The following is a 14,593-nucleotide window of genomic DNA, read 5'->3' as shown; positions in this document are numbered from 1 at the left end:
AATGATAAGTGAAGCTTTTATTATTGATTCTGAAGAACCTGAATCTTATGAAGAAGCGATCAACTGTAAGCAAAGTGTTAATTGGAAAGAAGCTATGGATTCAGAGATGAAATCATTGACAGAGAATGAAACATGGAGTTTAGAAAAATTACCAAAAGATGCTAAAGCTATACCATGCAAGTGGGTTTATAAGATCAAAAGAAATCCTGATGGATCTATTGATAAATTCAAGGCTAGACTTGTTGCCAAAGGATGTACTCAACGTTTTGGAGTTGATTATGATCAAACGTTTAGTCCAGTAACAAAGTTAGGAACTATTCGTTCAGTTTTGAGCATCGCAGCCAATGAGAAAATGCATCTTTCTCAGTTTGATGTCGGTTCAGCATTTTTATATGGAAAACTTGAAGAATCTATATACATGCAGCAACCAGAAGGATATAGTGACGGTTCGAAGAAAGTCTGTAAGTTGAAACGCAGTTTGTATGGACTTAAACAATCATCACGCTGCTGGAATAAATATTTTGGAGATTTTGTGTCACAGCTGGGCTTCAAGACAAGTGAAGCTGATCCATGCTTATATATAAGAAACAATAACGGCAAGAAGCTAATCATATGTTTATATGTAGATGATGGTTTAGTAGCATCAACAGATCTACAAGAATCTGAAAAATTTCTCAGAGAATTGAAGTCGAGATTCAGAATCACAACTAAACCAGCAGTATACTTTCTTGGACTTGAAATTAAACATCTTGAAGATGGAAGTATTAAAATTAGTCAGCAAGCTTATGCAAGAAAAATTCTTCAAAAATTTGGGATGGAAGATTGCAAGCCAGTTTCAACTCCTATCCTGAAGGAAGGTCTAACTGAAAAGAAGAAGGAAGATAAATCAAACAGAGAAATTTTTCCTTATAGAGAAGCTGTAGGAGCTTTAATGTATCTTATGTTAGGCACAAGACCAGATTTAGCTTACTGTGTTGGCATTCTATCACGTTACCTAGAAAATCCTTCGAAAGATGATTGGAAAAAACTGAAACGTGTATTCAGATACATAGCAGGTTCTCTAACTAAAGGTGTTACATACAAGAATAAATACAAACCAGGAATTCTAGAATGCTATAGTAATGCAGATTTTGGAGGCTGTCAAGAAACAGGAAAATCAACGAGAGGAGTAGTGATATTATATAGTGGTGGAGCTATATAATGGATTAGCCAAAGGCAATCAGTTGTTGCAACTTCGACGACTGAAGCAGAAGTAATTGCAGCTAGTGAATGTTCTAGAGAAGTAATTTGGTTAAAGCGACTATTTAGTGATGTAACCAAGTTACGTGAAACCCCAGTAATTCAAGTAGACAACGCCGCTGCAGTGAGACTGTCACAAAACCCGGAGTTTCATCGACGCACAAAACATATTAATATCAAGCACTTTTTCATACGAGAGAAAGTTCTAGAAAAGGAAATCATTGTTCAGCAGGTACCTACAGAGGCGCAAGTTGCTGACATAATGACTAAACCTTTATTTAAACCGAGACTGTTAATTCTTTGTGACAAGATGGGACTTTTGTGACTCTTTTCTTTTAATTTATTATTATTATTTTTTTTTACAAGGGGAAGTATTAAAGTATGTTAATAAAAATAATAATAATATAATATATAGTTTAGATAAGTTCTGGCAACAGTGAGTGTTGTCGTCATCAGGAGATCGTGCTTCGCGATACTGTCGTTCAAAAGAATAGCTATAGTTTGTAATTCCAATAAAAGCATCGTATTTTTGCTCTGCTATTCGTTTTTCTCTTTATTTTTAGAAATACCTTTTTAGGTTATGTATTTTTAAGAAATACTTTTTTTAGTATTATCAGACACTTCAATGATATTAAAATATTGTAATTGTTATTTTGCGTACATATATTTAACAAGAACTGGCCAGTAAAACTGAAAAATTTACTGTTCTTTAAATGGAAAAATTATTGGAAACAGATTTACGGAACTTAATTAAAAAGATCTTTAGTTTCAATCATTTAATCACGATCATCTGCACCTCAGGACAGCCAGACAGGAAAGTGATAAGCTATGTTGACTGCCGAACCGAAAGACCCGGCTTCGAATCCCGGAGAAGGCACGGATGTTTGTAAATGTATAGAGACTGTGCGACATGGGGGCACTCAAAATATGCAGCGAGTAGAAAGTTTTTTTCAAGAGGTTGGTGTTAATGAAACAGAGGGTGGGAGGCACTCGGACTTGTTCCCAGTCTTTCAAAACTGGGGCAGAACTGAGCAAGGTCGGATTGTCACCATCATGTTACTGAAAGCTGTGGCCAACGATAGACCCGATCTAGTACTTCTTGTCGCGATAATATCTGATTCAGACGAGTTATATTAGTAACAAGAAGAATCTGCACCTCACCCGCAGTTTTTATGTCTAAACGATGAATACATGTGGCAACACTAATCTCGAGCTGTTATGATTTTTCGGCGGTTGAGAGTGAAGCATTCGATTTTCGTTTTCTAATTTTTTCTCAAAGTTCTTCATTTGACGAAATTCGAATGGAATTTAATATTACTCCATTTTTGAATGATGTGGCTCAGCATATTTCGAACAGACCTTTCCTAGTTATAATGATTATTATTGCAAGTTATCTGCTGGTTCGACTGTGAGTAAAAACTTGATATGTTGATTTAAATTTTGCTACAGAACGAATTACTTCTTCGCGCTTTATTCGAAGTTTAATTTTAAACCAGCCTATTGTGTATTTCATAATCTTTTATCATATCCATACATATGTATACAGCGGTATATTATGTTTAAAATGTGTATATATTTGATTTTCTCTAAAGCATATGTTAAAGATACTAATCTTGTATTAATTTACATTATTTTCTGTCTCTTAATTCATATTCTTTTATGAGATTTTTTAGGTGCCTAATGGATAGGAAAACTATGAGTCCCTTTTTATATGTTTGCTAATTATGGTAGGGAATGAAAATTTGTTCATGCTGTTTGGATGGGACTCTGTTTCTGGTTTTTGTTGTCAAGCATATTGAAGATCACGAATTGAGTATCAATTAAATATGAAAGGTATGAAATTGTAGGAAAGTATAACTATCTAAAATAAAATTTCGACTAAAATGAAAATAGGCTGATGCTTGATGTTCTTTACACATTTTCACACACACACACACACACACACACACAGGTAACTGTCCTAATTATCAGGTTTAACAAGCTAAATTTGACTTACTCGTGCTTAATATGTTTAATCAGCTAATTTTTAGCTAAATTTAGCTTACATATACATAATATCATGCTATGCATTAAATATGTTTAAAATGCTAAATTTGACTTGTAGATGCTTTACATTGTGTATTCTTTCAAAACTTACCAGTATATCCCAAAAATCATTGTCAATGGCTCTTTTGGTGACAAAAAAGGTACTGTGCCAATGGGATCATTGCAAAAGAAAACATGAGTTATTTAATGAATTGTTTGCTTTTTGAAGTATTTTGCCATATATTGTGTATTTGAAGATGTGTTTTGTTTATTTTATGGTGCTTTTATGTACGCTGAAACGTCGCTGCGCGCATTGAACTAGAAGTTGATCTGTCAGCACTGTCCTCATCTTCAGGGCAGATGTTTTTATTTTATTCGGTTAATAATTCCTTACTAAATGTAGTGTTTCATCTTGATGTACTCCGATATGATTTAAATCAATTTCCTCGTCATTATAAATATCATAAATACACATCAAATAGTTTTTTTTGTTTCAATTTTCTAATTTCAACTATGTGTAATGTATGCTTTACGCATGCACGCGTTGAAAGAAATGTTTAATAAAGTAAACAAATATTAAGCTTTTTTTTTTTTTTTGTAAATTTTGATACTCTTTAGACCATAATTGCTCTTTATTTCATAAATTATGGTTTCATATTTTTAATTGTATAATTACTGCATGCCATCTTACCAGATTTAAGTTGATGATCTATAATCCGGAAAAACCCCTAATCCGGAATCGCCGAAGTCCCGATGAGTCCGGATTAAAGACTTTGTACTGTATCAGATATTTTATTAAATATTAAATGCACTGCAGTTTTCTCCCATGTACACAGTAATTTGTTTTCATTTAAAAAACCATCAAAAGATTTCACAAATTCGTAATGATGTATACTGTGTCATTGCACACGTTAAACATTATATATTATATGATATGACTGTTTTTCTGTCCATGTACATAGCAATCTGTTTTCACTAAAAAAAAATCATCAGAGAATTGCAGATACTTGGACGGTCCACACTCACTATAACCAATTACAAATTATTACATAAATGTTACATGATTTATTAAGAAATTTATTTATCTGATGGAAGGTAAAACTTTTGGTAAATGATAAAAACTGCTTTATTATTATTTTATGCATCTTATGCTACTTATGCTTGGTAAGATAAGAATCATTTTCATCTTTCATTACAAACCCTAGAAAATCGTAAATCATACCTTTCCACCATGATGCACACACAGAACATGGAAGTGAAACAGGGATTCTTTTTCTATAATTTAAAAGTACAGTTTTAAAATTTTGCAACTAGTATTCAGAAACAGGCAATACCTGATTGAGGGAGAAATGTACCATAATCTCACTAACTCCGGTTATAAAAAAAAATAAGGCTGACAAAATAAAATCATTACAAAATGATAAAAAGAAAAGTAAGATTACCAGATTAAAATCATTATCTGATGATGAAGTCACCAAAGTTTGCGTGCCAGTATACTTACTTCACTTTAGCTTCAGATTTTTAAAATTTCTGTTTATGCCACAAATATGAACTCCATTGCTCAATAAAACTACATGGTACTATTCCGTTTTGAGGACCGTAAAAAAAATTGCAGCGAAAATGTATGCGCAAAAGCGCCAGATCTAGGAAACGTGCCCATTTAACAGTGCGCCAAATCTAGCATACGTGCTGATTTCAAATTGCATAAGTTTTTATAGTTCTATATTTCTTAAGACACCATTGAAATACTAGTTTAATTTTTAAATACTTTTTTGATATTCTATAGATTTAACAATTTGGGAATTGCCCATGACAAAAAGTCTACAATAGAATTTTGGGTAAAGTGCAGAATCACCCACTGCTTGACGCGTTTTTAAGAATTGCACATACTCGGTATCCATGTACACATCGACCTATTTTCACTTAAAAAAAAAAAAATCTCAGAATTGCACAAAAATGGCACTGCGCACACCCTTGACTTTATCTATGTACACATCGACCTATTTTCACTTAAAAGTAAAAGAAAATTGACAAAATTCCAATTGTTTTTACCATTGTAAAAAGTGGCAAACGATTAAGTGGGCGATTCTGCACTTTACCGAGAATGTTTTCAAAGAAAAAGAATCATTCATTATAGAAAATTATGTTTGAACAACCAACGAGATGAAATTAGGCTTTAGCGATAGCTTGGTAGCTAAATAACGATGCAGACATCCATTCAGTTATGTTTAGCAATTTTTGTATAAATTATGCAGTCAAAAGTCTTTAATCGGGATATTATTTATAAAATTAAAAATATCAAACTGTAATTTATGAAATAAAGAGCAATTATGATCTAAAGGGTATCAAAATTTACAAAAAAAAAGCTTAATATTTATTTGTTTACTTTATTAAACATCTCTTTCAACGCGCGCATGCATAAAGCATACATTACGCATAATCGAAATTAGAAAATTGCAACCAGACAACTATATGATGTGTATTCATGATATTTATAATGAAGAGGAATTTGATTTAAATTATATCAAAGATGGAGTACATCGAGATGAAATACTACATTTAGTAAGCAATTAAAAGGTGAATAAAATAATAACATCTGCCCTGAAGATAAGGATAGTGCTGACAGATCAACTTCCAAGTGATTGCGCACCGGCGTTTCCCCCCCCCCCCCCACCGCAGAGCAGCGTGAAATTGATAAACAGGTTTCGGAACGGTTAGAGAAACAAAGGATATGCCTTTATCCATTTTTTGCAGCAATTCCACTTTTTGTTTGATGGACATCGAAACATACTTTCGCTTTGTAGATCCTTTGGCAGCTCCAGAATCGGAAATTCTTTTTGACATAATCGAAAGTTCAAGCTTACTTTTATAAAATTGCTCTAACAGTCTGCAAAAAGTAATAAGCCAGATCCAATAAGAAGATTAAGGAACAACGCAATCTGCAACATTAACTGAAATAGATAATTTTAGCTTAGCTTATACAGTCCGTTATACATTAAACGCACATGCGTAAATGTAATATGCACATGCATTAACGCAGTATGCGTTGGCGCATGCGCAGAAAGTTTGTGCCTTTGAGGTCCAGATTAAAGACTTTTTGACTGTAATAATGATCTGAAATAGTTATTTACTCTTATGCTTCCATTCAGTCATGTTTAGCCTTTTTTTATATAAATTATAATAAAAAAGTACTATATGAAATTAACTTTTCATCTAAATTAAAACATGAATCTTAGATAGTTATTTAATATTACTTCCTTTCTTGCTTAAGGGTTGCCGCAATTATTTTTGGCAGTTTAATAGTTAATAGTTTGGCGATTTTTTACGGCCCTCAAAACCGAATAGTACCAACTACACTTAGTTTGATATAACATTACTTAATACTTTTGCCGTTTTGCCGGCGCAAATCTCGCCAAGCAGACTTTATTGGCGACAGCATACGTATACACATAAAAAACATTAGCAAATGTTAGTTCTAAGAATTTTTTATTTTAAAGGCATAAGCATTTTAATATGGTTTAAAATTTTGTAAAAAGCCAATAAATCAAAACAATTTGTAAAAAGTCATTAATTTAAGAATTTGGTTGATCTTTGGATTATGGTAACTTAGCGATTTTTTGGCGAAAATTTGGCGACCAACTCTGCTACAGCCACCCTCTATTTCTTTTCGCCGCCATTTTGTCTTCACGAAGTAAAGACATGTTTCTTTTCAATGACAAAATTCAATGACAAATTCAATTGACAAATTCAATGACAAAAGACGATAACGAAAATTATTTTAAAACATTATTTTTCTGTTGACGATATGCAATATCAGGGTTCGTACGGTCCTTAAATGTCCTTAATTTTTTCAAAAATGATTTTTGGTCCTTAAAAGTCCTTAATTTTGGCCAAAATGAATAAACGGTTCTTAATTTTGCTCATTTGACATTTATCATTTCTAATGATTGCCATTCTAAGTGTACGATTACTCATGAATATGGAATTAAAATTACACGGCTCTTAACCAATCTGTTGGCGGATTTGCGTTGCAAATTATTAAAAAAAAATTAGCTACCCAAACAAAAGTATCGGTGTCTGATTGGCTATTCACCCAATCTTTCGAAACAGGTGTTACCCATAAATTTAGGCAGATTGTGACGAAAGCGTGAAGCCGGAAGTTGTTTAAGAGGCAAAAGTGATGATGAAGGTGCTCAAGAGAGAGAAAAAAAAAAGGGGGGGATTCTGAAAATATTTGCCAAAATTAGAGCAATCCCAACCTGGAAGGCCACAACCCTTCCGACGCCAATAGGAACGAGATGCCTGGAAAGTGCATTTTCAATAAACTGTGGCTTCATCAAGCTGACTACAAAGACTGGATATTGATGGATGGCAATCTTTAAATGTGGTCTTTGTCTAAAACAAATTGAAATTTCTAGAATGGGAGAGTCGGCGCTGAAAATTCACATGAAAGTTAAGTTTCGTTTTATCATTTCAATTTGTTTTTACACGGTTTTGCTTAGCTTAATTTCTGTGTTTGTTTCAATTAAGTCATAAATTAATTTTTTATCACTTTCTACGAAGTTTATTCTCTTTTGCACATACTTTATGTATGGGATATCGGGATTATGAGTTTATTTCTGCAGAGGGTCTGTTATCGATTTCGCGGGAAATCTGTTGGCTCCATTTCGATTTTAGGTCACCAAGGGCAAATTCGGTAACGCTAGCCGAGAAAATGTGAAGTTCGGAAATACGTTTTGAAGCTTCAATAGGCAATTAAGTATTTGGTTTAAACCTATGTTGTTGATAGTAATGCATAATTTTTGCTAATGGCGATACAATTATTAGTTAAAAATAACTAATTAAAAATTTTTTAATATTTTTAAAATTGAAAACAACTAATTGAAACTAATTTTCCTGAATTAACTAGACGCAAAATTAACTTTCATGAATTACTAAAGTTATTGGGTAGAAGTTTAACTGAAAATATACATTCCGTATTATATATATATATATATTTATACAGTACAAAGTCCGAGGTCTGGACTCGTCAGGACTTCGGCGATCCCAGATTTGAGATTTTTCCGGATATTAGATCATTTCAAATCTACTAAGATGGCACGTAGAAATTAGAAAATTGAAAATATGAAATCATGATTTATGAAATAATGAAGCATTTATGATTTAAAGGGTATCAAAATTTACAAAAGAAAAGAGCTTAATATTTATATGTTTACTTTATTAAACATTTCTTTCAATGTGAGTTGTTTGATTTGTTTTCTCTGCTAATACTTTAGACTAATACTATAGACATATAATTTCTTGTTCAGTTATTAAGTTCCTTTGTTCAAGTCCTGTAACTGCTGTGTCGAGAATTCCGAATAACTTGTCAATCAAAATTTTTTCTCATTCAGTAACCTCTCTGTTACTTTCTTCACTATCGGTAGCTGTATTTTCTGGATTTAGAACCATACTACAGATTTCGCCCTCCGTTAATTGATTGATGATTGGGCATTGTCATCGCAATGAAAAACTTCTGTTTAACTTCGCTAAATTCTGCCGCCTGTTGCGGCCATGCGAGCTCTGGCGCTGGTTCTGGCTTTATGTGAATAACAAATCAGTTATTCTTAATTCAAATAGCACTAAATATAATCGTTTGTCCTATGAGTATCATTAACAAAATCTATTTTTAGTATAAGGAAAAAAATTTCTGCTAAATCTCCCCTTGTCAACATTTTAGCGCATTAAACTTAAATCTGTAATCGGATAATACTCTGTTATTTGGCGTCGCTGCATGATTCATCACTCAAGTTGTCATCCGTTGATAAATATGCGGTGATGAAAGCAAAATACAATAAATAATGATTCACGATTTCGGCATCAAGGATATAAAATATTAGTTGGTGTAAAATTAACAAATGTTTCGGTTTGAGATTATGCCAAGCAGATACGCAGCTATGAAGTCAAGCTACTGATCACACAAATTTATGCTAAAATAATTATTTCTTCAATAATGAGATATTTTATTTAGCGCCAAACTGAGATTAAGAATTGGGATTTCTGACATGTTTTTTATGATGAGGAAAAAAATCTAATGCGCGTGCGTAAAGCATACCCCTTCCCTTCAAAAAAGCCCTAAAAAATTGGTTGGTGGTGGCTTTGAGGTCCCGATTTTAGATCATTCCAGATATTGGATATCCAGATCTTGGACTTTGTACTGTATATTTATATATATATATACATCTTTCAAAATATAACTACCAGTATGGATTCACTCTTTTAAAATAATTCTACTTTAATTAAACTTAGGAGATAATATAATCAATTAATTAATATTGTTTAGGAAATAAATTATATACATATATATATATATATATATACAGTAAAAAATGTAAGTATTCACTGTGACAAGTATTCTTTTCTTGTCACATGAACAGGCCTCTGTGGAAAGGGGCTTCTCTGTAAATAAAGCAATTGAAATTGAAAATTTAAGTGACTCATCATACATTTTTCAACGCACAGTATTTGAAATTTTCTGGAGGTAATTCTGGAGTAACATAAAATTTTCTGGAGGTGATCTTAATATCGAAATTAATAAAGAAATGAGATCAGCAGCAGCTTCTGCAAGAAGTGGAGTTCGTTATTTAGAAATTCAGTATTTAGAAGAACGTTCAGTATTTAGAAGAACAAAAATCTTTAACTAAATCTGAAAATTCAAAGAGGAAAAGAAATATTATTGACGAAGAAATTGATTATATGAAGCAGAAGAAAAAATTTCTTCAAAGGGACATTAAAGATGTTAATGAAGAAGTAGATGCTTTAGCAGATGAAGCTAAGACCAGCAGGAACATTGATTTGTTTATCAAAGCAAATGAACTTAGAAGAATAGTTAAAGAAAAGGAAATAGACATAAATAAATTAGATGTTAAAATAGCTGAAAAGATTTCAGGTTTAAAAAAAGCACAAATGTTTTGTATCATTTATTGTACAGTTTATTATTCTAGTATCTTTCAAAAAACTAAGGAAATAACTTGTATGTTTACAAATCAGTTATTTTAATCTGCAAAATTTTCTTACATTGTGATTATAATAGTAGTTGACTGTGTTTAAATAAATATCAAATAAGTTAAATAATAATCATGTAAATCTCTAAAATAGTGACTGTTATTAGTGTAAAATACACTTATACATGTTTTTCAAGAAATTATGTCCCTAATTTAATGTTATCTACTTCATAACTTGTAGGGAGTTAGTTTAATTTTCAAAATTGTTTTATGGTAAGTATTAAATTGAATTTAATAATAGTGCATAATACACACTTCTGTTAGTTTCTTAAAGTGAAATTACAAGCATGAAGTCGGTTGTATGGATAATTGCTTTATTCTATTCATTTTTTTGTTTGCTTATAGGTCCTTAATTTTTTCTTTGATGGTCCTTAAAAGTCCTTAATTTTCATGTAAGGAAATGTGTACGAACCCTGAATATGCATTACATTTGGCAAACAAATTAGATATTTTTAACAAACTAACAGCACAACATAAGAACCATATTAAGCTACATGAAAATTACTACACAGGAATGAACCATCATGTAGTACTACTACATATTCAGATGAAGACGAACTAAGAAACCTGGATATTTGGCCTCCTATAAGAAAATATACTAGAATCACAACGTTCCTAGATGACTCCAGTGATGAGGCATGGTAATGTAATTTTAATTGAAAAAAAAAAGGGTTGATCTTAGGATTATGGTAACTTGGCGATATTTTGGCGAAAATTTGGCGACCAACTCTGCTACAGCAACCCTCTATTTTTTTTTTCGCCGCCATTTTGTCTTCACGAAGTAAAGACATGTTTCTTTTCTTTTTATTTACTCAACACTTTTTCCAACAATCTCCTAGCCGAATTACACTGATGCTAGAAATTTTATGTAACAAAACTGCTTAATCATGACAAATATTAACTGCAAAATTGGGAAAAAGTGCCCAATCGCAAACTCCTTGCACGTTTTTCAGAATAGCACATACACATAAACCATTTACACGTCGACTTATTTTTTCTTAAAAAAAATCCCAGAATTGCACAAAAATGGCATTGCACACACTCTTAACTTTATCCATCTACACTGCTATTTTCTCATAAATTACAAAAATTTGCACGAAAATGCATGAAAATTTTGTGAATCTTTAAATCCGGTAAAAAGCACATATATGAAATTACCTGATCACAAAAAAGTATATACCCTTTCCAAGAATGAACATTTCCACGTAAAAAATAATACATCCAAAAGCTTTTACCTCTAAATTATCTATTATATTATAAACGTCACCAACGAATTTATACGCAAACATTAAAAATAGTTACAAATACTTAGTGTCAAATATTTAAATTATTTCCATACACGTTTACTTCAACTGAAACGTATACCAAATTCCTACAAACATAAAATTCGCAAAATAACTATCATTTAATTAAAATATAACTAAACCATGTACACGTCAACTTATTTTTACTTAAAAAAACATCCCAGAATTGCACAAAAATGGCATTGTGCACAGTCTTCACTATATCCATGTAAACTGCTTTTTTCTCATAAATTAGAAAAATTTCACGAAAATGCATGAAAATACTCAACGTATACTACTGAAACGTATTCCAAAATACTACAAAACATATAACTCACAAAATCACGATCATTAAATTAAAATATAATTAAATTAAAAAACACTACTTAAAATATAAATAAGCACACATTAAATTAATAAAAATTAGATTACAATCCTAATTACTTTAAATTAAATTATTGCTAATAACAATTTTCCAATAATACCATATTAATTTATTTACTCTTTACATTTAGAACAAATGCATAAAAATAATATCCTCAAATGATTAAAAATACTAACTTACCTAATCTTTTTCAGAATCTTCATTACGTGGCACGCACACTTTCCTACAGAAAGAGTTCCAATCGGCTGCAGTGCTACTGCTAATTTCTAAATCCGAAATCCAGTAGTCAACTGGCAGTCTATTCACCAAGTAATAAGAAAGTAATAAAATTAAATTAATTTAGAATTCACTTTACATAGCGCCATGCAATCCGAAAATTAATCAACACTATTTCACACGACACACAATGAAGCTTAATACAAAATAATTTTTCCAAATTTACCCCCTTTTCCGATTAAAGAACTGTAATTCGTCCATTAATATCACATGACATATCTCACGATCTCTCATTTCCCTCACACAAAATAATGCGTAATCGGAACTGAGTACTTCTCACATTGTTACCAAAGTCCTAGGTAGTAACCTTTATCGCCTCCAAAATGTCGCCAAACTATCTGTTACCATATTCCAAAGATCAGCCAAGAATTTACTATGCTTTCATGGTTCAACATCCTGATTTGCCGGTTCATATCACGTGACCCCAAGTGATCTCATCTCACGTAAACTGCGCTACAAAAATCTAGTTCTTTCAGTAATTGTCTACATTAATTTCAAATTAAGTCTTAATTTAGAATACATGTTTGAATGCAAGAATTATTTCAATTCGTACGAATAGCTTACTCAGAAATTCTGTGAAACCGCAGTGTATTCTCAATTAGAATTGATGAATTTAACCCTTGACTTCGCCTTTTCTATAGTTTTTCCTTCGGGTGAGCCATGTGATTACATCCTAATAGACTTAATTACCGCGAATGGCCTTGGGGCATAAAATTGAACTATCTGGTAAAAATTCTACGTAATTGCATGCTAATATTGAAAGAAACAATCAATCTGATAAGAGATGGCTGCGAATTGTTTTGAAAATGAGGTGTTAAAGGTTTACCATCAAGGATATTCTGTTTGGCATCAGTTATACCATTATTGGCGACTTTATTGCCTGCGTCGGCAAAACGAAAAAGTACCCATTACTTCTATTTCTATGGTTTTAACTGTTGGCATTTAACCAGTGAGTCACTTATTTGGATGGATTTCATAATTCTCCTTGCTTGTTTCCAAACTTTATTAGTTTTCACCTCTCTTCTTTGTAGTTTTTATTTTCCATATATATGCTGTAAAGTGTGTTAAAAGCCAAAATTGTGGAAACCTTTTAGAAAATGTGTATTTTTGAGGTTTGATGGCTCGTGTATGTGTATTTAATTATGGTAAAGCACACTAGGTCTATCTGCCAAAGGGGAGGGATGCCTTCGTGGAGGACTTTCTAAGGGAAACTGGCTCGTATACACGTTACACATGGGGTAAACCACGAAAACACCCATGCAGCCAGCCCGTTCGCGGGATTCGAACCTCGGACTGAACTACCAGTGTTTAGCGACTTTACTGCTCGGCCGCTTTGATGGCTCGAATTAGTTTATTCTTTACATTCGTTGTGTGAAAGAGAAGTCGGTGCCAAACAATACTTGCTGTCAACTTCACACTGGATTGTGCAGTTTCTTCTTTTGAATTGATTTTTTTTTATTACGTAGGCAAAACCTCTTAATTCTATCATCACTTATTGTTGTAACTCTTTTTTTTTTTTAATACTTTTTAACAGTCTGGTTCGTAGTGTTCAACTCTTCTTACACATTGTAAAAAAATTAGAAATGACAACTTTGGTTAAATTTCCACCAATTTTATTTAAATTTCTACAACATTGTAGCCTTATTCATTTTGCAACATTTTCTAAGTAACCAGTTAACATTTTGCAGCACTTTTTAAATTTTATTACATAAGATTAGTAAGTTAAAGACCGCACCTTCTTAAAAAAATGATGGCAATCTTGTAACATGCTGATAAATGTCTTCCTCAGAGCTGCAATGTATTCATATTTATTTTTCCAGTTTTGACATTTTTATATATCATGTATATATTTCACTATTATTCTGAGGTTGCATTATATCAATATTGAATTCGATTGTGACTTGATTCATTCATAGTCAAAACATAATGATACCTGATTGGCACTTGTGTTCGTCTGCTACACTAAAATGAAGGGAATCCATGTCACATGAATCTAAACAAATTGAGCGTCTTTTTTCTGATTATTTGGCTATAACTTTTAATAGAATACTGATGATTTGAAAACATTTTGATACACTATATTCATGATTAAATTATCTTTCCAGTGGTGTTTAATATTATGGTATTACTTCAAAAGAGATATTTTTGAGTCGTCAAATCTCAACAATAACCTTTTTCTCTATTTTTCTGTAATTTTGATTACTAGTGTATAAGAGGAGATAATAAACAAGATGTTGTGGTATATTATTTATTGTTGTTGGCAGCACTAAAATTATATTAAATGGAATGGCAAAGTTAGTTGATTAAAGCTTGAGTTTCTTTGGTTTTCTTTGGAGGAATGC

General features: G+C 31.9%; 1 protein-coding gene across 4 annotated transcripts in view; it reads left to right on the top strand.

Annotated features, from left to right (window-relative positions):
- The first annotated feature begins 1,687 nt into the window (after positions 1-1,687).
- LOC118198590 (cell growth regulator with RING finger domain protein 1-like) overlaps positions 1,688-14,593 on the top strand; it is a 59,553-nt gene continuing 46,647 nt past the window's right edge. The window contains exons 1-2 of one of the 4 annotated variants that reach the window (XM_035370304.2): positions 1,691-2,647; positions 2,971-3,072. Coding sequence is in view for 2 of the 4 variants with exons in the window: in XM_035370305.2 (XP_035226196.1) it covers positions 2,541-2,647 (107 nt within the window). In the remaining 2 variants the exon portion in view is untranslated. Of the gene's footprint in view, positions 2,648-2,912; positions 3,073-14,593 lie in introns of all 4 variants that reach the window. The other 3 variants (XM_035370303.2, XM_035370305.2, XM_035370301.2) reach the window with 3 other exon arrangements.

Source organism: Stegodyphus dumicola, chromosome X2, assembly GCF_044657685.1.
Source record: "Stegodyphus dumicola isolate Sdum_Otavi_A_Nest chromosome X2, ASM4465768v1".
Classification (NCBI taxonomy): Eukaryota; Metazoa; Arthropoda; class Arachnida; order Araneae; family Eresidae; genus Stegodyphus; species Stegodyphus dumicola.
The sequence above is the reverse complement of the archived record's forward strand: the minus strand, read 5'-3'. Positions and strand labels throughout refer to the sequence as shown.